The 24,291-nt window shown below is 42.6% G+C and overlaps 1 protein-coding gene and 1 long non-coding RNA gene across 2 annotated transcripts; one reads left to right on the forward strand and one right to left on the reverse strand.

The window, feature by feature from the left end:
• Positions 1-608: 608 nt before the first annotated feature.
• LOC128330479 (uncharacterized) lies at positions 609-7,479 on the reverse strand. The gene is made up of 3 exons (XR_008310117.1): positions 7,183-7,479; positions 4,472-4,754; positions 609-697 (listed from the first exon to the last, which is right to left on the reverse strand). It is a non-coding gene; the product is annotated as an uncharacterized LOC128330479 (long non-coding RNA).
• Positions 7,024-15,618, forward strand: CRYGN (crystallin gamma N). The gene is made up of 3 exons (XM_053263455.1): positions 7,024-7,187; positions 9,113-9,258; positions 15,433-15,618. Exons 1-3 carry the CDS (start codon positions 7,137-7,139, stop codon positions 15,566-15,568), a joined length of 333 nt encoding a protein of 110 aa, XP_053119430.1. The 5' UTR covers positions 7,024-7,136; the 3' UTR covers positions 15,569-15,618.
• Positions 15,619-24,291: the final 8,673 nt, after the last annotated feature.

Genomic DNA, 24,291 nt, shown 5'->3' on the forward strand with positions numbered 1-24,291 from the left:
TGGAACTGGTTAACTTTCATGCTGGATCCAGTCCTAATGCCAGTGGGCTCGATTTCAAGGCTGCCTATGACTAAACTCCCTCTGAGGCCAAGGACCTCCCATTGGCCCAATTTCCCCATCTGTGCAAAAACGATGATTCTCATTAGCTGATTCCCCAGGGGTGATATGAAGACTAATTAGCTATGTCTCTAGAGTGCCTGACCATGTCCTTGTTAATAAATTATGAGCCACTACAAAAATAGCACATGTTGAGCTGGTTTGATCTTATTCCATATCAGCATGTGTTGTATAGGAGTTAACCCTACAGTACTGCAGAGCTTTGATGAGTGGTACAGAATTCAGTGGAAACACTTTACTTCAGAGATCTCTTATAAGGTCTAGAAGTTCAATTTCCTCAATTCAGAGCCAGTTCATACATGCATCTAACATGTGTTGACTACCATTGAGTAAGGGGCTCCAATGTTAACTCAAATGCCATATAAGTCAGTGAAGACATTTGGCTCCATTCACTCATTCTGGCCAAAAGGCCTTAAGTAATGATAGATCAAGTAATGAACTGATGTAAACCAGTCTGCCACTGATAGCACCTGAACTGTGAGGGTCCCTTTCTCACCTTGAAGCTTGAGTTCAGAGGTCATAGCAATGATCATGCCACAACTCTACCTCTGGTGCATCTACCAACTTAGTAGCCATTTCCCTGCAGCCAACATAAAATAATAACACCACAAGTCAGAGACACCTTTTATACCATAGATATGTTCATGCTTAGCCATGCAATGGAAGTGGATGTGTGCTGGAAGTTGTGCAGGTAGCAGCAGTGATCATCTTCTTTATATATATTTCTCTAAGGCATACCCATGGCTAATCCCATGCATGGCCGCTCTCATGAGAGTTTGGAGAGCTGCCACATAGCCATGGGATGGGTGGAGAGAAGAAAATGGTGGTGGTAGCTGACCGGCGGGCAAAAAAAAATGCGGCAAATGGCACTGGCCAGCTAAAGAAAACGGCACGAAAACAGACGGCCAGTGGGCGGGCAGGGAAGGAAGAAGATGGCAGGCAGGGGGTGGGTGGGGAAACAGACTGTCGGCAGGCAGGGAAGGAAGAAGATGGAGGGCAGGGAACAGGTGGAGAAGACGACAGGTGGGGGAGAATGCGGCAGTGAGGGGAGAAAGCAGCGGCGGCGACACATTAGGGGAGCAGATGCTCTGCACCAGATCAGCTAGTCGCTAATAATTTACTGACGTGTACTGTCTAGATTGCAGAATTCTGCTTTGCCTTGTTATATAATTTGGAATAGTGCCAAACTCGGATCCACGAACCATGTGTGTGTAGATACAGATAAATCCTTCTCAGCTTTCCACAGACCAGCCATGTACACACGCAGACAAATGTGTTGGTACCCCTCCACGAAAAAAGAAATATCTTGAAACTGACAAACGTAATTGGCACCCATCATTGTTTATTCCACATTTAACAAAAATCAGACTTTGCTTTAGAGTTTTGATGGAACAGAATATTTCAAATAACACAAATGAAAATGGCATGGACAAAAATGATGGGACCCTTAACCTAATATTTTGTTGCACAACCTTTAGAGGCAATCACTGCAAACAAACTATTCCTGTAGCTCTCAATGAGACTTCTGCACCTGTCAACAGGTAGTTTGGCCCACTCTTCCTGAGCAAACTGCTCCAGCTGTGTCAGGTTTGAAGGGTGCCTTCTCCAGACTACAAGTTTCAGTTCTTTCCATAGATGTTTAATAGGATTCAAATCAGGGCTCCTAGAAGGCCACTTCAGAATAGTCCAGTGTTTTGTTCTTAGCCATTCTTGGGTGCTTTTAGCTGTGTGTTTTGGGTCATTATCCTGTTGGAGGATCCACATGACCTGCAACTGAGACAGAGCTTTCTGACACTAGGCAGTATGTTTCGCTCCGTAATGTCTTGATAGTCTTGAGATTTCATTGTTCCCTGCACAGACCCCATCCCAGATGCAGCAAAGCAGCCCCAAAACATAACTGAGCCTCCTCCATGTTCCACAGTAGGTATGGTGTTCTTTTCTTTGAAAGCTTCATTTTTCCGTCTGTGGACATAGAGCTGATGTGACTTGCCAAGAAGCTCCAGTTTTGCCTCATCTGTCCAAAGGACATTCTCCCAGAAGCATTGTGGCTTGTCAATATGCATTTCAGCGAATTCCAGTCTGGCTTTTTTATGTTTTTCTTTCAACAGTGGAGTCCTCCTGGGTCTTCTTCCATTGACCCCACTGTCACTCAAAAAACAACAGATGGTGCGAGTTCAGCTTGTATCTCTTTGGAAGTTGTCCTTGGCTTTTTGTCTGCCATTCTATCCTTCTGCCCATTCTGGGGTCGATTTTCCTCTTGCGGCCGTATCCAGGGAGGTTGGCTACAGTCCCATGGATCTTGAACTTCTTAATATTTGCAACTGTTGTCACAAGAACATCAAACTGCTTGGAGATGGTCTTATAGTCTTTGCCTTTAACATGCTTGTTTATAATTTTCTTTCTGATCTCCTCAGACAACTCTCTCCTTTGCTTTCTCTGGTCCATGTTCATTGTGGGACACACAGTGATTCCAAACAGCAGAGTGACTACTTTTCTCCATTTAAATAGGCTGAATGACTGATTGCACAATTGGAGACATGTGCGATAACTATTAAAGAAAACAGCTAATTTGAAAAATCACTCTAATCCAATTATTTATTATCTTTTCTAGGGGTACCAACAAATGTGTCCAGGCCACTTTAGAATATCTTTGTAAAATAAGCAATACTTTATCTCTTTTCACACTTGCTTTGCTTTACTCGATGATGTATCAAAGGCATGCAGTACATGGGACAATTGCTTTTCATTTAATCGCTTTTCAGGAGGCATAAAATACTTTTTCAATGAGCTGTAAGTGTACCAACAAATTTGTCCACGTGTGTATGTGTTAGGTGTTGGTGTATTTCTGGCTGCGAAACATGGGACTATAGGGGGGTTGGTTGCCATCATGGGTGCTGCAGTTTTTGGTTTTTTTATTTTAGTAGAAGCTGTGCAAAATGCACTCTGAATCTGTGATTGCATGTGTCATGTTGTCCTGTGATCATATGCTTCAACCTTTTATATATATACTCCCAGATAAACTGTGCTGAGGGGTTAAATTGACTGTTCCTTTTGGGGGAGGCACTCTAAGTCAGTGATAGAATGCATGCTTTGCATGCATGAACTCATAGTCCCAAACTCCACCACTCCCAATCTCAGGTAGGAGATCTGGGAAGAGCCTCTGCCCCAAAGCCTTGGAGAACTACAGTCAAAGTAGACAAGACTAGTCTAGATAGCTGATGTTCATGTCCATAGACTCTAAGGCAGGGTCCTCAAACTTTAGTCCCCAGATGCTGTTGGGCTTCAGATCCCATAATCTTTGGCCATTGGGGCTGGGGATGATGGGAGCTGTAGTCCAACAACATCTGGGGACCCGAGTTTATGAACCCCTGCTTTAAGGCATCTTCTGAAGACCCTGTTGACTCCAGGAGGGGAGAAGTTTAGGTGGAAACATACTATCCTATGTTGACAGGAAAACAACAGATGAAGGGTAGCCACCTTTTTATGATTTCCTTGTTACCTTTTCTGTGGAAAGCTGCTCTAAAAGGGAACTGTACATGTACAACCCTCACTGTTCAAATCCCTCATCAAGTGACTCTTTTGTTAAATTGTCTGGACTAAATTAAAACTCTCGTATCAGCAGAGACCGAGGCATGCAGTTCTTGCCAGCTAAGCATGAATTGTTAAAGCAAGTTCCTGGTGTGCATTGTGTGGCGGGCCTCACAACCCCAACCTTGTCTCCCATTGCTGATATATAGTAGAGCTTCCAACGGGTCTGCAAATCCCATTTGGGAGTTAGCTGCCGCTTCAGCTTTGGATAGCACAGCCAATGAAACATGTCTCAATACTCGGGGAAAGTAAGTAACATTTTGCTTTTGCAACTTTGCATACGTTTTAGATCTGATTTTTAAAAGGAGAGGGTGCAAGATGGAAAAATTAGACTTGAGATCAGCAGGAGATGGGATGGACTAGTGAAGCAAAACTTTTAAAAGATGGACCGCTGTGGAGTTGTGCTATCTTTGGGATGGGTTCACTAAGCTGGGGTGGTCTAAACTCAGAGGACATGCCCTTAATACACAAAATCTGACAACTGTAGAGAAGGAATGGCAAAGGGATAAAGGAAACTAGGGGACACAATGGAGTGAATGCTAATGAATGCCAGTATACAATTTAAAACAGTAAGGCTTACTTAAATCCATGAGGAAGGTAATGTTTTAAGCGACATGTTGTGAGCTGGAGCTGAGCTGTAATTTCTCATTAGAGATACTTTTCTAGTTTTCATTTATTGAGCACAAAACCAAATATCTCTGACATCGGATTCAATCTGCTTGAAATGCTCTTAGGTAGTCATCGTAGGACTGGAAAGATTGCTCACCTTTGATGTGGTCGATGGTTCAGCTGATGGAATATCTTTCTTCCTCCATCTAGATTGTTTTCTATGAGGGCAAATCCTTCACAGGCAGAAAGCTGGAGGTTTGTGGGCCCTGTGATAACTTCCAGGAACGGGGTTTCATGAACCGAGTCAATTCTATCTGTGTACAGAGTGGAGCTTGGGTCTGCTTTGGTCATGGGGACTTCCGAGGCCAACAGTATGTCCTGGAGCATGGGGAATATCCAGATTTCTACCGTTGGAATGGGCACAACGACCGAATGGGATCCTGCAAACCAGTTGGAATGGTTAGTGTGTAGTGGTGGCGTTGGTCACATTAATATCCTACCTTTTCTCCATAATAGAACTCATGGCAGCATGTATGAGGCCATCCAGATGCCTCTCGGAAGCCCCCGGACGCCCTCCCCAATTGTATGCATCTTAGCTACCAGTATTTAGAGGCACATTGCTCCTCAATGTGGGTTCCCATTCAAGGATATGAGAATATTACTAAAACACAGCCGCAAATTAATACAAGAAGTTCTCATAAGAATTAATTCACTTACATGCCTTTTACTATAATTTTAGTTGATAATTATCATCTTCAAATTCATGCACTTTTTGTTGTTAAACCCCGACTACAATAGATACAGTAAAACAGTAGTTGCCAGAACCTCATCTGTAAGTACAAGGTGTAGTGCACGTAGGTGGAGGATAGCACTGAGATGATGACATCATTCAAAACATGCCATTGAGGTGTCCCTATGTGGCACTACAACTGTTCCAAATTTGGTCAAAATCTGGCCAGGCATTGCAAAGTTATTCACACAGAGACAGACGGACACAGACAGCAAGGCAATCTCATAAGGCTGCTTTCCATAAGGAAAGTAGGCTAAACACACACTATGGAATGTCCCTATGGGGCACTACAACTGCACTAAATTTGATCTAAATTTGTCCTGGCATTGCAAAGTTGTTAGGGGGGAACACATACACACACCATCTTGAAATGGATTCTGGAATTCATTTATAGGATATCAAGGTTTAATGTCCTCTAGAATCTTAACATGTATATCAAGTTGGTGCAAATTGGTTAGGCAGTTCACAAGTTAGCCCACTTCCACCTCAGATGTTCTTATCACACGGCCATCTTGAATTGTCATCACAAAATATGCTGTTGAGGTGTCCCTATGTGACATTACAACTGTTCCAAATTTGGTCCAAATTGGTTCAAGCGTTGTGAAGTTAGTGGGGGACACAGACACACACAGCTCCCTGTAGAGAGAATGTAAAGGCCAAGGCCCTGCCTCTACTCACGCCCCTCACCCCATTTCACTTTTGAGGCTGGAGGGATCCAGAGAGAGGCCACCGAGGCATATGCATGGGCAGGCTTGTGTGGAAGGGGGTGGGCCTTGAGGTACCTGAGCCCAACCTGCTAAGGGCTTTAAAACACTTTAAACTGTCCTTTAGAGTTTGTGCTGAATGAGTGTAAGCAAGCACTGAACCTGGAGATGGCTTGTTTGGGATTTTTGGGGGAGTGCATTTATTCAAATTTTTATCACAGGAAAAGTTACTTCTCAGGAGGCATTGTGAATTATGTACTGACTGTCAGCCTGCCATGAGATCTGCAGCCCCCCCCCCGCCCAAGCCCAGTGCCCTTTGGGGTTGAATTCGCCTAACACTTTGGAAAATAATAGGATGGTTGTGAGGACAAAATGTGGGGGAGGATCCATGTAGGTCACCCTGAGATCCTTGGAGGAAGAGTGAGATAAAAATGAAGAAGACAAACAAAAGTGCCTCTCCACTCAACCCACAGAGTTGTGTAGACTATGAACTACTGTGTTTATTTTGGGTGCCACAACTGAAGAATGATGTTTGGCAAACCAGAGCGGATACAAAACCAAGATAAAACAGGATACAAGAAAGACTTGTCACTAGGATTCATGGCCTGAAGAGATTTGACCCTACATAATATATGATCCAATTAATGTTAGAGTTGCGGTGGGGGGGCAACCTTGGAAACCTTCTACTTCAGCCCTCTGCTCAGTGCAGCAAACTGCGACAGCATCCCTGATGGCTATCCAGCTGCTGTTTGAAAACTTCCAGCAAAGCCCACCACAGCATGAGGCAGATTGTTCCACTGTCAAACAGCTCTTACAGTGAGGAAATTTTTCCTAACATCTGAAAGTGCTTGGTTTCAGACCCTAAGGGGAAGAAAGGCACAAATCAAATCAGCCTCCTTTGAGTGCTTCCATATATTCCCACAATACTATTTCGGACCACCTGGCACAACATCAGGTAGAACACTCTGGAAAGCAGAGCAAAACCTGATTTCATATGCTATAGAAATGGCATATTTGTTGTAGTTCTATACTCCGGTGCATTTTTGACATAAAATGGTAGAAACCATTGGGAAAGAGGGATATTGCATGGGACGAACCACACTTGAATAAGAGGACAAGCAAGGAGGTGGAATAGAGTGGTTTCCCCCAAGTGATCCCCATCCTCAGGCATGCTTTCCACATTCTTACATAACCGGAGCGGTGTGGGATGGAGTCACAAGGGAGCCGCAAAAATGCCAGGCCAGTCAATTTAAAATTAGGCCAAAGGCTAGAGACAGACAATAGTTGTGGTGATGATGGTGGTGTTTCAAAGAGTGCTTTGAAAGGACATGGTCCCCTGCCCTCAGTGTGCACATTCATCCAACCAACTGCTACCTCAGGTAACTTGATGCTCTGGGTCCTTTAGCATTGTTTCAGAAACCTGCTTGACCAAAGGCAACAGTTCAACAAAAGAAGTCTGTGGGTCCACTGGGGAAGATGACACTTCTTAAAAAAAATAAATGAATTCAGTTCCTTTTACACACAGTTATTGCCTGCCTCCGGTCTAAATTAGTCTCCCAGGGGGAGGGCCCTCTCCCATCCGAGACTGTTTGTATGTACTGCTTGTCTGTGTGTATAGAAGGCGGGCGGGAAATGCTCCTCCTCGGTTCTTTTTCAACTGCCAGCAGCCGTTTCAGGCATATTCGAGATTCCACAGCTGGAGGAATTCTAGAAGCTTCCTGGCACCACAGCCAAGCCATTGCATGCATAATTCCATTTATAAATATATTAGATGTCCTCAAACTGTTGGGGTTTAATAAAAAAAGGACAAAATAATACCTGTTTGCCAACTCCATCCCAAATACCTATAGAACAAAAGGGGGAGGGGACAATTCCCAAAATAATTTACCTCATTTCACCCGCAAAAACTGTTTTGCCAGGTGCCAGAAACCACCAGGAAAAGGTTCCCCCCACCCGCTGCCGCCATTTAATAAAGTCACAAGATCATCCTGTCTAAATAACCACAGACTTGACTGGAAACAAAAAGAAAATGTGATATTGTATGTGTGTGTGTGTGTTAAAGCAAACAGTCTACTCAACTGTGTGTTTTGGAATTTCTAGCTAATATTTCTGTTCTTTGTGGGGTTCTTAGTTTGTTTCCTATGTGTGGATGTCTGGAGCTTTTGTAAATGTCAAAAGTAGCACTGTGGTCTTGTTCTGGAATTTCTGCATGGTCGATTTGTGGCTTCTGTTCCTCTCAGGGTGGGTTTTTACACTAATGGGGTGCATGAACATGGTTGGTGAATGTTCAGTGCACTCCTATTGGTGGTTTATCACAAGAACTCCCTTTCTCCTACCATGGTGGGGTCTGACAAGTAGCCAAACACCATGTGACGTTTGCAGCATTATCAGCTCTGATGGGCTTAGGACAGTGGTTTGTTACTTTATTCCATTTATCTCCCGCTCTTCCTCCAAGGAGCCCAGAGTGGTGTATATGGTTATGTTTCTCTTCACAACAACCCTGTAAGGTAGATTAACCTGAGAGATAAGTGACTGACCTAGAGTCACCCAGTGCATTTCATGGCTGAACGTGGATTTGAACCTGGATCTCCCCAGTGAGTCTAAAACTACACCATGCTGGGTCTCTTTGGTTCCCAGGTTTTATTTTACAATAATTCCCTCATGATGAGAGTTGCAGTCCAACAACATCTGGGAATGCAAGTTTGAGGACCCCAGCTTAGTTGTTTTTTTATAGTCAATAGCAGCTGAATCAAAGATCTGGATTATAAGGGGGATGTGGGGAATTTAGCCCTCTACCCTACCCTAGTTTCAATCTACAGGGGCCCTATCCAGCTGCTATTTACCTCAGAAAAAAAGCTTCAATTGGCATAGCAGTTAGGTATTAAATAAATTATTTTCCCGAAATAAGAATGCTTAGTAAAAGAAAACCATTATGTGCCAAGAAAATTTCACTTGGGTTCCCAATTTTGTTTGGACTACAATTCCCATCATCCCCAGCCACAATGGCATTGTGGCTGGGGATGATGGGAGTTGTAGTCCAACAATATCTGGGGACCCAAGTTTGAGAATGGCATTGTGGCTGGGGATGATGGGAATTGTAGTCCAACAATATCTGGGGACCCAAGTTAGAGAACCCCTGGCTTGATCTCTATACACTGCCTAGAGCTCCTTGGGAGGATGAAAAAGGTACAAATGTGAGGGATAAATGTGTGTTTGATAAATTGTGACAAAGTGTGCTTTTGATCTTACATTTGCAAAAGTAAAATGCATTTTAAAAACTGATTTTGGTTAACTTTATCAATAGCATGGGGAACATTACCGAATCGAAGTGTTTGAGGGAAGACACTTTAGTGGCCGCTGCCAAGAATTCACTGAAGATTGTTCTTTCTTGCTAAGGCAAGGCTGGGCTAAGAACTGGATCAATGCCATCAAAGTCTATGGGGATGGAGCGTAAGTAACACACGTATTGCTGTGCGACTGTATTGCAGTTGCAGATCCACTTCCTTGAGTCTGCAGCTGAGGAAACCCTCTCTCTGATCAAATGTGTGGAAACAGAACTGCTCAGACCCTTAGAGTTTAAGCCTGCTTTTTTAAAAAACCTCTTAACGTGTTCCTTTTTCAGATGTACATTAATATAAAAATGTTCAGTCAACTGAAAAGAAATTCATATGCATAACCTCAAGTAATCAGGCAGGGGACACAGCTACAATTTTACATGTTTATTTATTAACTTTAGGGGAGGAGAGCTGGTCTTGTGCTAGCAAGCATGAAATGTCCCCTTTGCCAAGGAGGGCCCGTCCTGGTTTGCATTTGAATGGGAGACTACATGTGATCACTGTAAGTTATTCCCCTTAGTGGATGGGACCACTCTGGGAAGAGCACCTGCATGTTTGCATGCATAAGGTTGCAGGTTCCCTCCCTGGCATCTCCAGATAGGGCTGAGAGAGACTCCTGCCTGCAACCTTGGAGAAGCTGCTGCCAGTCTGTGCAGACAATACTGAGCTAGATGGACCAATGGTCTGACTCAGTATATGACAGATTCCTATGTTCCTCTGTAACTTAAGACAAGAGTGGTCAACCTGAGGTTCTCCAGCTGTTGTTGGACTACAACTCCCATCATCCCCAGCCAGAGCCATGGTTTGGCGACCCCTAACCTAAGATATTTTTGTCCTGCATTTTGCAAAATCGAAGTGTGGGGCTCACTCCATGCTGTGGTGTATGTCCTAGGAGGAACTGGTACGACCTCTCTGCTATGTTTTCCTCATAATTAATGAGACATAATTTGTGCAATGTTCTTCCCTCCCCCTTTCAATGGCTGATATGAGGGAAATTACTAAAAGTAGTCCCATTGAAATTAAAAAGACCTTATGCAACTTGTCCTTTTAATTTCAGTGGGACTGCTTTGGGTAATTTTCCTCATCCTCATCACGTCAGCCATTATTTTTTCTGTCCAGTTTGCATTTTACATATAAACTGGTTTTTTAAAGGACATTTATATTCATATAAGGGTTTTTTTTGGCAGATCTCCATGGTGGTCCCTTTTGCAATAAACCCAGACTCTATTCTCTCACAAGTCACTTGACATTGCATCGGTGTGGGTGTGGGTGTGGGTAGGATGGCGTGAGAAGGTCTTATTACAAAACAGATGATAATACAATCTCAGTTCAGCTGTACAATTCAGCATTTCTCCCATCCGTGCTGCTCATCACAGACAAAAGTCAGTAAGTGGCAGGACAGGGTCTGTGCAATGAGCTTAAAAAAAAATAATTATGAGGATGATTAACACTGATTTCATCCTGCCTGCAAGAGTGCTTTTTATTTTTGCATTTTTGCGTTGCTATCCTTTTGCTATAGAAGTGCAACATCAGAGGAGCCAAAAGTCTGTTTTCCCCTCTGCCCCTGAAAACATCCCCCTGCCCCCACCCCCAAAAACCAGGGATCACTCAGGGTTGTCCTTTCATCATCTCTTTGACTTGTAATAAATGCTCTCTTGGGAGGGGTGTGAAATAATGTGTGTGTGGCCCTTTCATAAGTGATAGAGAGGCTGGGATATGATATCATGGGCTGGTTTTCTGTTTTAATTGTACCATGTGCTGCCTTTGGACAAACAAGCTCATCAGAAGGCATGTGTGGGTTGTGTGTGCTGGAGAGAGGGGGAAGTGCTTGGCTGGAGCCAAGGAGTGCTTGGCTTGCTCAGGCACAGCTGGAGTTCTGGTTTACACACAATGTTTCCCCTGCCAAGAGAGCATCTCTAAGGAGAGCAAGAGGCAAACCACCTAGGCACTCTGGCTGAAAGGTCAGAAGTGCCTGCCAAATGCAGAGGGATTTCTCGGTCTGGGTCAGAGATCATGTCTGTCCTGCATGGCTGGGGAGGAACCCTGATGAATAATCTACAATTCTGTCATGTAGCCTTAATTCAAAACCACATCAGTGATGAGCTATTACTGGCAAAATGCCTGCCCCTTTGTGATGGGCGGGGGGGGGTAGAGGGAGGGAAGTCCTGCATTCGCAAGCACAAGGACATTGGAATTGGCCTTATACCAAGTAAAACCCTTGGTCTATCTAGCTCAGTACTGTCTACACTGACAGGCAGTGGCTCTTGAAGGTTGCAGGCAGGAGTCTCTCCCAGCCTTACCTGGAGATGCCAGGGGTTGAACCTTGGAACTTCTGCATGCAAAGCAGATGCTTTTCCACTGAGCGATGGCCCCATGCCCTAAGGGGAATATCTTGCAGCGCTCACATATAGTCACCCATCCAAATACAAACCAAGGTGAAGACTACTTAGCAAAGGGGATAATTCTTGGTTGCTACGACAAGACTAACATAAGCAGACCTTTCATGAGGCAAGGTGAGGTAGTCCCCTCAGGCAACAAATTATTGGTGCGCCAAGAGGGTGTTTAGATGCTCCCGACCACTGACATTGGAGAGACATTTTTGGACCAATCTCATAGGGATGTAAACTAAATGGATTTTGCATTGTGTTTCAAGCTCGAAATGAAATGCAGATGGTCGAAAGAGCAATCGGTCTGGTTGTTTCGACGGAACAAACTCGAAACATTTCAAGTGTTTCGGTCATAGGGAACAATGGGGAAACTCAAAACAGCCCATTGTTCCACATGAGTAGCTCCTAGGGACCCCAAAGTAGATTGGGTGGTAGGGTATGATGGGTGCTATCTACCACCCAACCCACAAAAGAAATGGACAGGCAGGTGATTTAACTTTTTTTTAACCTTTTCCCAAAACTCCACATAGGATCCTATGGGGTTCTAGCTGAGTTTATGAGCATAGCAATAAGTTAACTAGAGCAACTTCAGCCACATTTTGATTGAGTACACCTTTTGCAGTTTGCAGAGCAAACCAGAGCAGTGAATGAAGCACAAGTTAGTCTCAAGGCCAGACATGGAGCTCATTACAGCAATCACCAAGAAATATTACACACCTACACAGAGAGCTGCCACTGTCCATTTCTCGCCACAACACTATCTCACAAACAAAACAAACAACTCAAGGCAGGCACCCAAATTCTGCCTTTTTAATAGCAGCAATAGCACAGCATATTAGTGCGAAGAAAACCACAAAATCAAACCAGCCTTCCTTCCATACTGCCTGCCACAGAGAGACAGGAGGACAGAGCAATCATGGCCTGGGCAGCTCAGCTCTGACCTTTGTGGCATTTTCAAAGCTTGCTAAGGTTGATTTTGAAAGGGAGCTGCCCTCACCAGGGGCTTGGGGAGCGGCAGCATTTGATGCCTCCGCTCAGGCACCACAATATCTTGACCACTGTTGCTTGCAAGGATGGTCTCTCTTATCTGTCTAGAGAGATGATCATTGTGCCTGAAGCCCTCAAAAGTCCCATATGCAATAGTAGCTTTGGGACTGGGGAGAGGCTGAAGCTCAGTGCTGTGATTTGGCATGCATGTGTGAGTCCCAGAGTCAATTGCCAGCTTCTGTGTCTGGGCTGGCAGACTAGAGAGAGAAGTGGGTAGTTGAACTTAAGCAGGCATGGAAGTGAGGAAGGCAATCAGAGAGGAGTTCAATCTCTGCTTGGTGGTTATCTGCCTGCTCAACTTTGCCCCCCCCCAGCTGTTTTTGGCCCCACACCTTCCATACTCCCCAGCCACAGTGGCCAATAGCCAGGGATTATGCGAGCCAACATCTGCAGGAGGGCCAAAGTTGAGCAGCCCTGTATGTGGAGCCAACCCAGAGCTTTACAGGACCAGGTGAAGCCCTATTGGTCCCTTGTGTCACCTGGCTCCTGATGAGCAGCTAGCTGCAATACTGCCCCCTGGCCATCCATACTGATGGCACTGAAACTCAGCAGAGAGCAGGCCAGCCCCTCCCTCCCCAACCAAGCTGCCATGGCAACAGAGCGCTTGTGTAGCATAGTGGCTAAGAAGCTGAGCTGTGAATGAGGGATTCACCAGTTTGAACCTCATCTCTGCCACTCAGTTACTAGGAGACCTTAGGCATGTCCCAGAGCCTGGTCTAATGACACACAACACAGCTGCGCAGGTCTTGGTGTGATCAGTGCCTGGATGGCAGACCCATGTATGCCACCCTTGAGGATGGAGCTGTAGCTCAGTGGTAGAGCATCTGCTTTGCAGGCAGGTGGTCCCAGGTTCTATCTCTGGCATCTCCAGGTTGTGCTGGGAAAGACTCCAGCCTGGAACCTTGGAGAAGCTGCTGCCAGTCAGTGTAGACAATACTTAGCTAGATGTACCAATGGTCTAATTAAGCATAAAGCAGTTTCGTTTGCAGGGTGGATAAAAATCAATGATTAAAAAAAATTAAATTAAAAATTTAAATGGATTTTTTAAAAATGTAAATTGGATTTTTTAAATGTATATAAGATTTTTTTAAAAATAAAATGCATTTTGAGGAAAAAATCTATCTAAAGATAGTTTTCTATTTAAGATACATTATAGTCCAAAGGTTATTCATCATGAAATAAGGATTAGTTTTTAATTATGTAGCATGGGGCTGTATATATGCAATGTTTAAATTTTTTGGTAAATGAATTCCATTAATCCATTCACAAGGTCATGCTCTTCCAGAGGTTTCTGTAAGATTATTTTGGGCAATTTTTCTATCTAGAAGAGGACCAAAAATGAAACCTTCATCTGGTTGTAAATATTAAGATTACACCAGTAAGAATGAGTCTTTATGTAAAAAAAACCCCTATGATTTAAATCTAGTCTTACTGACTAATGATTTAAATCATGATTTAGATCGTGCTTTAAATCAAATCTACCCTGTTCCTAGTTTATAAAACAATCCTTCTCAGACTTCCAACTGTAATATGGGCATGAACTGTTTTATCTAATTGGGAACCCAGGCTGTCAAGACCCCTGTTTCTAGTGTTATGTGTGAGGGAGAAGAATTTCTCTCTCTCCACTTTTCTCCACACCATGCATGATTTTATAGACCTCTATCATGTCTCCCCACAGTCATCTTTTTTCTAAACTAAAAAGCCCCAGGTGTTGTAGCCTTGCCTCGTAAGGAAAAGGTGCTCCAGGCCCCTGATCATCTTGGTTGCCCTCTTCTGTACCTATTCCAGTTCTGTCGGCAATACTGAACCAGATGGACTCATCTATAAGGCAGCTTTCTATGTCCCTATGCTTCCTGTCAGCAGCTCAGATGAGCTTGCTCTGTTAAAAATAAAAAATAAAAATCCATAAATATTTGAGGGGAAACCAACACTGAATGAAGAGCTGGTTTTACACTACTGCTAGTCAGAAATCCACTGCTAGTAAGAAATCCTGTGCAAAAAGTGGGACATTGGGCCCCTGCATGTACCCACCACCAGACATAACGTGCATTGTGCATTGCCATCACGGCTTGTCCTAAGGAGCCAAGGAAATGCCAAAGGAGGCAGCTAGGGTGGCTCCTCTTTCTCCCACCCCACCAAGAGCTGCATTGCCTGCAGGCTGGCCATTCGTCAGGTAGAGCTGCACGGACCGCTACTGCAATGCACATATACCCAACACCACCACATGTCTTAGGTCTGGCGTTGGGTACGTACAAAGGCCCCAGCATTCCACTATTTCCACAGGATTTCTGGCAAGCAATGGAGTAAAACCAGCTCTTCGTTCAGTGTTGTTGTTGTTGTTATTACATTTATATCCCGCTCTTCCTCCAAGGAGCCCAGAGCGGTGTACTACATACTTAAGTTTCTCTTTCACAACAACCCTGTGAAGTAGGCTAGGCTGAGAGAGAAGTGACTGGCCCAGAGTCACCCAGCTAGTATTATGGCTGGATGGGGTTTTGAACTCGGGTCTCCCTGGTCCTCGTCCAGCACTCTAACCACTACACTACGTTGGCTCTCTCCTCAAGAGGAGGAGTGTTGGTTTCTCCTCAAACATTTATGAATTAAGAACGTCTTAAAATGTGTGTCTTGCAAAGTGAGTTCTTTCCTATTAATAATCTCAATATTTAAATGCTGTTGGGCTTGGCTGAACAGCTCCATTTCATTGATAGGTGTGAACATTTATCTAGGTCAGTGGGCAACGTTTAACATCAAAAGTTGCCCTAGAATTCCTACCACTATTCTCCACAGCAAAAACAGTGTATTCTGTTGCTTAGGATATGATTTTTTAACTCTAAGTCATTCCATCTCCATTTCAGATGGGTATTGTATGAGGAACCCAACTATCGTGGCCAGATGTACGTCGTAGAGAGAGGCGACTACAGTAGCTGTAATGAATGGCAAGCTCACAGTCCAAGCATCCAGTCAATCAGAAGAGTGATCAATTATTTTTAACCAATGGCCTTCTGGTCTTTGGAAGCATGAAATAAAGACTCAACTTCCTATGTTCTGCTCTGCTCTTTAAATGTGTTCATTCACGCACGCGCACACACACGAGTTATTGACAGATGGGATGCTATAGAAGTCTGTCATGAGTTGGCCGGCCACTTGTGCTACTGAGTTTGGGAAGCTGATTCTGTATGTATTAAGTGGCCATTAGCACCCATTGAAGCTTATCTCCCAGGGGAAATAACAGCCTGTGAGGGATCCCAACTGGACTGGGAACATAGCAGAGGGGAAAGAGTCAAAGCCTCCCCCCACCCCGCCTCAATGCCAGTCCTGATCGCCTCCTCCACCTCATGGCTATTTAGCAAAGAACAATCATGGGGTGGGGTGCGGGGCTGCAAACAATATTATTTGTGTCCTGGGTGGTTTGGTCCATGGTTTACAGAACTGTGTGTTCAAAGGGCCCACAATGAAATACAAAGGCAGAAGAAATAACGAAGGGGTGCCTTATTTTGAATCATCATGTCTTAAAGGCAGGTTTTAAATTTAAAAGACCAGCAATCTGCAAAATGAACAGAGAGGCACCTTTCAAAGTGGTGATTCTCTTATGCTTAGCACGGGGAGAGCAACTGGCCCTATCCAGCCCCAGCACAGCATCCCTCCAGTGGCTGTTGTTGGTAATTACTTTATAGCTCTTTTTTAGATTGTGAGCACTTTGGGGACATGGGACCATTTCCTTTTGTTTTTTGTGTAAACCGCTTTGAGAACCTTTTGTTGAAAAGCAGAGCGTCAGTATTTGCAATAATAAAGATCCATCACGCCTTCCATTTTCTGCCCACTGTCCTTCCTCACATGAAAGAAGATTAGCTCTGCTCTTGGCTTGTGCTGTCAGTCTTGAGATACTGGTGTTTTCAGACAAAAGGAGAACATGCTTCCACTGGCACTAAATTAAGAACTCTTTTGTTAGCATGAATTTAAAAATGTGTACACAAGCAAACTGTGTTAGACTGCTCTAAGTATATTTGCTGCAAGCCTCTTGGCTCTTGTAAGGAATTATAAGGAAGATAACCGATTATGGGAAATTATGTTAATTGGCTAATGGAGAAGGCCTGTGATGATGAGCTGGTTCAAAGGATATGCATTTATTGTATATCCTCAGAGAAAGTTTCCCCCCATACACATGGCTTGTGTATGAGTTACCATAACACGGAGCTGTAGTGATTCTCCAGTCCAATAAACCTCCATGGAGCTGTAGTGATTCCCCCTTCCAATAGTTTTGCATGTCTGTGCAATTTTACCCAGGGTTTTGGTAGGAGGATATTTTGCCAGTGCTGTTCTGGGAGCATGATCCCTCAGATGTGAACAGTGTGACGTGTCCTCTATATGGATGGATGTTGAGGCTACACTGGTGCCATGCATGTGCACTGTCCCAGTGTCATGACTCCTACCAGAGCCAGAGGGGGCCGGGGAGTTCATTGGAGTTGAGTCCTTGTCTGTAAGGGATTCAGAGTAGGCTGCTAACAACCAGTTTATTTTAATGTGGGATAGGCTTGTGCCCGAAACGAAGGCCTCCGAAACGTTTCGGCACTGGGGGTGGTTTCGGTGCCGAAACGCAGACGGGGGTAGCACTTTAAGGGTGGGGGAGGGTGTACTCACCCCTCCCGCTGCATTTCCCCCACCGGCACGCTGTTGATTTTAAGCCCCTCAGGGCGGCAGCGTTCCTCCCTGCCGCCCTGTTTCCCCCGTCGGCCAGAAGTGGCCGGAAGTCACGAGCGCGCATGCGCCCGTCGTGCATGTGTGTGCACACAGCAGAAGGGCGCGCGCACACATAACGGGCGCACGCGCGGTCGTGACTTCCAGCCACTTCCAGCCGACGGGGGAAATGGGGCGGCAGGGAGGAACGCTGCCACCCCTAGGGGCTTAAAATCAACAGTGCACTGGCGGGGGAAATGCAGCGGGAGGGGTGAGTATGCCCTCCCCCGCCCTTAAAATGCTACCCCCGTCGGCGCCGAAGATTTTCGTGCACATCCCTAATGTGGGACTCTTTCCACATAAGATTTCTGGGGGAGGTTCAAGTGGCAAAACCCTCCTCAAAAAGGCTGAGCAGTCCTAAGTCTTCAAAGGCATGTGAATAAGGCAGACCCAAAATGAAAAGTAGCACACTTCAGCAACAAGGATTTATTATTAGATTAAAAGAAAAAGGTATGCAATATGAACAATTGTCTTTTCATAAAACAGATTGTAAGAGAGAGTTTTCATTAACCTGGCAATGCAGATTCCAAGCAATCAGTAAAGAAAAATAACTTACTTCACACTTCCAACTGACTTGGTCCTAAAATATTACTTACAGGCCTTCCCATTTCCCCAGCAGCTTTCAGCCTGCTGCTTCCTCAGGGCCCTCCTAGAACAGAACTAACAGACCAAGGCTTTCTCACGTGGCTGAGTGTATAGTTCCCACCCAGTCCTCTGGATTGGTCCTTCTGCTTTGAATTTCCTGGGCTTTTTATAGACTACTTTTCAGTAGGCTTATGAGATCACCTGGCATTTCGTGTATCCGTGTGTGTCCGCCCCCCCCCCCCCCGCTGCCGCCCACATCAACTTCACAATACCTGGACCAATATGATCCAAATCAGGTACAGTTGTAGGGACACATAGGGACACCTCAACAGTGTAGTTTGTGATGATGTCATCCACCCCAATTCAAGATGGTGGATGCATAAACATTTGAGGCACAAGTGGTCTAACCCGTGAACTGCCTAACCTATTTGAACCAAATTTTCTTTTCTTTTTTTAAATTAAAAGTTGTATTATTATTACAGAGGGAAAAAGGAAAAGGGGGGGGGAAATGTCTTTAAATCAAAACATACAAAGTTTGTTTATGCCAGAAATCAATTACCAAAATAAAGTAAATAGGCAGAGTGGGGGAGGAATAACAGCAACAACAACAACAGGTAACTTCCACCGACTGGACTAAATTGTAACAATCATGGAACCAGAAATCACAGATCAAAACCAGATCTCAGAAATAAGCAATGACCTTGTTGAACATTATATTTTATAAAAGGTTCCCAAATCAATAAAAAGGACTCTGAAGAAGAATTATTCACATATGCCAGAACTTTAGAAACAGAAGCATAGTCCCATAATTCAATAAACCCATCAGCTAAGGAGGGAGTTATGGAGGAATGCCAATTAACAGCATAAAGAATCCTAGCTGCTGTAATCATATATAAAGACAATTCGGTATACTTCACAGGAATATGAGATTTTGTCATAATTAAAAGAAAAGTTTCTGGTAAAAAAGGAAATTTGATACATAAAATTTGTTCCATTCTACAATGTATTTGCTTCCAAAATGACTGAGCAGTATCACATGTCCACCACATATGATAAAATGTCCCTATTTGATGGTTACATTTCCAACATTCTTTTGGAAAACTTCTGTCGATTTTATGTATAGTCATAGGGGTTATATAACACCAAAAAAGAGTTTTTTATACCAGTTCTCCTTCAAATTATTACTAAGGGTAAATTTTGTATTTTTCTTCCATTGATATTCCCAATCACTAATATAAATTGGTTTTTATATTCTGCATCCATCTAATCATACACACCTTTATTTGTTCTGTTTCAGTATAATATTTCAATAACAGCTTATAAATCATACCAAGCAAATGATCCGGGGGTTTTTGAATTAATTTTTCAAATTTTCCCTAAGTTTCCCTCCTTGTCGATGTGATTCATCTTGAACAATTGAACCTATTTGAATATACTGAAACCAGGGAGGTTTTTGAACAGACTCCTTTATAAACATCTGAATAGGTTTCAGTTTCACTCTATTGATTAATAAATTCTGTAGAATACAGGATCTTTCTGCCCATAATCTAAATTTACCAAATTGTTCTTCTTCATAAAAAATATGCATTTGAAATTGATGTCAAGGGAGATACCATTGGACTTATTCTTATCCCAACAATGTAAAAGACTATTTCTAACAGTATGTAATTGAATCTCCGGATCTTTTCTCTTTTTGGTAACCCATAAAAAATTGTGTAAACCTTTAGAAAGACCAGACTCTTCCATATCTGAAAATATCCATATGATGCTTTGATCCATTCGAAAATCCAAGTTATACAACTGGCATGATAATAGAGCTTTAAATTAGGAACAGCTAAACCTCCTCTTTCCTTTGAGTCCTGCATAACTCTGAACCTACCTGTAATTCTAGGTCTCTTATATTCCCAAATAAACTAGTTTAAATGTCTCTGCCCTAAGTTCCAGGTCTTGCCCTTGATTCTAATCGGAATCATTTGTAAGAGGAAGTTCATTCTAGGTAATATATTCATTTTTATCAAAGATATTCTTCCCAACCAGGAAAGCTTTAACTTTTCCCATCTATCCAGACCTGAAACTATAGTTTTCCAAGTTTTTAAGTAATTGTTTTTGAATAAGACCTTGTTATTCTTAGTTAAATTAATGCCCAAATATTTAATTGGGTTCATAGTAGTCTGAAACCGGGTAGTAACATGCAAAAAATTCAATTCCATTTTGCCCAGGTTCCAAGTAATAAACTGTGTCTTACTACTGATAATTTTATAACCGGACATTTCATCATATTGATGTATAGTTGCTAATAGCAAGTCAAGAGAGTCTTTGATTTGTGTCATAGTAAAAAATACATCTTTTGCATATAATTTTATCTTATGTTCTTGTTTTCCCAAAGTAAGACCATGAATTCTTGATTCCTGTTGAATTTTCTCTGCCAGTGGTTCCAATGCAATTATAAAAAGCAAAGATGAAAGAGGACATCCTCGCCATGTTCCTTTATTTATAACAGAATCTCGAGAAATAGACCCATTCACTATTATCTTAGCTGATTGTCATGGGTAAATACTACACATACAGGAAATAAAATTAAGACCACAATTCATTCTTTCTAAAACCACAAAGGACCAGTCCAAGTAAGTTATCAAAAGAATTTTCTGCATTTAAAAAAATCATTGCTGCTTTTGTCTTCTTCATAGTTATATTGTCAATTGCATTCAAAAAAAATCTCATGTTGTCTCTCATTAACCTTTTTTGAATAAAACCAGTCTGATCCGAATGAATAATCTCCGATAAAAAGCCTTTTAACCTTGAGGCCAAAATAGTAGTAAAAATTTTATAATCCACATTCAGTAAAGAAATAGGTCAATATGATTCGGGACGAGTAGGATCTTTTCCTTCTTTATGTATAAGAATTATGAATGATTCTTGCCAAGATTTTGGCAGAACATGTTGATTGTGTTTTACATGCATTAATTCAGTTAAGGGACCAATTAATATATCTTGAAAACATTCGTAATAAATTGAAGGAAGACCATCAGGACCTGTGATGTTATTCTTCAGATGGCTCATAGCAGACTTTGTTGGTTTGTTTAAATATATTTTCTGTTCTTCCATAAATGAGTATAGATGTAAGCCATCAAGAAATTGCTTAATTTTGGTTGGGTCTCTTTTCTCCTCTTTGTATAATTTAGAGTAATATTCAATCAACTGATCAGCCATTGCATCTGTAGCTGAGACAATTTCCTTGCCATTCCAAATTGATGCTTCTCTTTTCCTGTTCCTTCCTAAGTTGATAAGTCAATAATTTATTAGGTTTATTACCTTTCTCAAAGTATTGTTGCTTCATAAAAGTCATGTTCTTATAAGTGTCTCTAGAATCTATAAAGTCCATCTGTTTACGTAATTCTCTTATATTATGCCAAATATCTTTCAAATGGTCTATCTTATGTGCTAATTCCAGATGACAATCCAGAAAGTATTCAATCTCTTTGTTGTTGTTCAACTTTTTTCCTCTTTGAAAATTCTGAAATGAAAATTCCTCTCATAAAAGCTTTACTTGCATCCCATACAGAGTACGTAGATACATCAGAAGTAATGTTTCTCTGAAAGAAGCACTGCAGTTCATCTTTAAATTTCATTAAAGTCTTTTCCTGTTGTAAAAGATAGATATTCAGTCTCCATCTTTTCGATCTAACATCCGTATAATGGAATTTTATTATCACAGGATTATAGTCCACATAAGTCAATGGTGCAATTTCTATCTCACAAATATTAGAAAGCATCGATTTAGAGGCCATACACATGTCAATTCTGGAATAAGTCTGATGAGGTTGAGAAAAATTGGTAAAACCTTTCTCCAATTGATGTTTATGACGCCAAACATCTTCTAATGATAACAAATCCATATATTCAAAAACATTTTTAAGTAGTTTATAATGGCCAGACTTATCTAGAACTGGAGAAAGAACAGCATCCCAATCACCAAAAATAAGGAGCTCACCCTCAACCACCTCCAACAAAGACTGAAAGATTTGTTGAAAGAATTGAGCTTTGTTATCATTCAGGGCATAAATAGAAGCCAACATAATTTTAGATTGTTAAGGAGTACAAAAACACAGAATTATAAATCTTCCTGACTTATCTTTTACTTGCTGCTCTAAAGTCCAATTCAAATTTTTGATATAAATAACAACCCCCTCCCCCCCCTTTTTACCTGAAGAATCATAACATTGCCCCAATGCTTTGCAAGTAATAAGTTAACATTATCCAATTTGATATGAGTTTCTTGGAGACAAATAATGTCAGCTTTTTCTTTTTTCAGTTTCAAAAAGGGTTTCTTCCTCTTAAATTGGCTGTTCAGACCATTAATATTAATTGAGATAACTTTCTTAAGGCCCGCCATTTTCAGGTGTTCTTAAAAGGAGCTGGTCTTAAAAAAGCAGAGGTTTAGTCAGACTTCTGTTCTTCTGACAGATTTTCCTCAACCAAATTTTCTACAGCTGTAGGGACACATAAAGTTGCCCCAATGGTATTGTTTTTGATGATGTCATCTACCCCAATCCAAGATGCCAGATGCATCTTAGCAAGTGGACTAACTTGTGTATTGTCTAACCAATTTGAACCAAATTAGGTACAGTTGTAGTGAGTGACACAAAGGGACACCTCAGTGGTGTAGCTTGTGATGATGTCATCCAGCCTGATTCAAGATGGTGGACACGTAAACCTTTGAGGCACAAGTCGCCTAACTTGTGAACCGCCTAACTGATTTGAATCAAATTTGCTACAGCTATAGGGACACATAGGGATGCCCCAGTGGTATATTTTGTGAAGATGTCATTCAATCCTATCCAAAATGGTGGATGTGTGAACTATTGAGGCACAAGTACAATAACTTGTGGACAGTCTAACCAATTTGAACCAAATTTGGTACAGTTGTAGTGAGTGACACACAGGGACACCTCACTGGTGTAGTTTGTAATAATGTCAACCACCCCAATCCAAGATGGTGGACGCATGAACATTTGAGGTGCAAGAGAGCTATCTTGTGGACCTCAATTTGAACAAAATTTAGTCCAGTTGTAGGGATAGTGAAAAGAAATCAGGCAGGTTAGTTCTTACTGGAACAACTAGGAAAGGCCTACCCCCCCAGCAGTTGCTCTAAGTGAGGCCAAGTCCTCCCTCAAAGCCTTCCCATCATTACACCCAATGTTTCACTGTCCCAAGAAACTGTCCATTTCTCTCCCACTGCCACCTGCCTCGTTACCTCTTTGATAGAGAGAACAACCAGGTGCAGTTCTGAAATATGTCTTTTTCAAAGTTTCAGGCACTTCCATAAATACTATAAGAGAGGGGAGGAGAGCTGGTCTTGCAGTAGCAACCATGAATTGTTCCCATTGCTAAGCAGGGTCTGCCTTGGGTTGCATTTGAATTGATGAATACATGGGAGCTTTGCCTGCTGTAAGATCCCCTTAGTGGGACAGGGCCATAGCTCAGTGAAAGAACATCTGTTTTGCACGCAAAAGGTTCCAGGTTCACTCCCTGGCATCTTCAGGTACGGATGGGAGAGACTCCTGCCTGAAACCTTGGAGAAGCTGCTGCCAGTCAGTATAGACAATACTGGGCCAGCTGGACCAAGGGTCTGACTCAATATAAGGCAGCTTCATATGTTCCTATATTCCTCTGCTGGTCACACTTCTACACTTGCATCTGGTCATTCCTGTGGTTAAATAGTTGCTAGTCTGTAGTTGTGTTCTGGCTGCTTTTCTCTATCTATTTGCATCCATCAAAAGATGGGTTCTCATGTCAGCAATTACCTCTTTATCTCTTGCAAATATTTGGCTGGTTTAGTCCTAATTCTGTACTAAAGGCTTTGTGGATGCAGTAATGAACATGTCTGGGGGGCGGGGGCGGGAATAATGTGGACAGACTGCCTGGTATGTGAAGTGTGATCAAGACTCTGAGTTGGCACACATCTTGGGCATGGAAAGCAACTGGCCTATCACCTTTAACTTACAGGTATGCATGTCTGTAACACAAATTGCAAAGCTAGAAATTAGTGTGGAAAGTCTGTGACTCTCCTCCAAATAATTTACAAAGCACAGGGCCATTTTAGATAGTTTGCTGCCAGCACTGAGCAAACTAGGGGCACATAGACCCATGGGAGCATGAGAGGAGTTCAGTGTTAATAGCTGGCCCTGTTTCTGCCTGCTCTTCAAGGCACTGCATTCATTTTCTGCTGCAAACCATCCAAATGAAAGTTCTGTTCATCATGAGTCCGTTTAGCCTCATTTTCCTGATGGATGCTCTGTGAGTGCTGGCAGCATGCTTAGCCTGCTGTGCCACAGGATGGCCTTGTTTATAATATAAGCCATTGTGCTAATCGACTAGAAAGTCTGTGGAATTAG

Source organism: Hemicordylus capensis, chromosome 6 (genome assembly GCF_027244095.1).
Source record: "Hemicordylus capensis ecotype Gifberg chromosome 6, rHemCap1.1.pri, whole genome shotgun sequence".
Taxonomy (NCBI): domain Eukaryota; kingdom Metazoa; phylum Chordata; class Lepidosauria; order Squamata; family Cordylidae; genus Hemicordylus; species Hemicordylus capensis.

Coding starts and splice junctions, on each gene's coding strand:
- CRYGN (XM_053263455.1), top strand. CDS start 7,137: ATGGTCCCCTGCCCTCAGTGTGCACATTCATCCAACCAACTGCTACCT. Junction 7,188..9,112: donor CCAACCAACTGCTACCTCAG/GTAACTTGATGC, acceptor CTTTATCAATAG/CATGGGGAACATTACCGAAT. Junction 9,259..15,432: donor AAAGTCTATGGGGATGGAGC/GTAAGTAACACA, acceptor TCTCCATTTCAG/ATGGGTATTGTATGAGGAAC.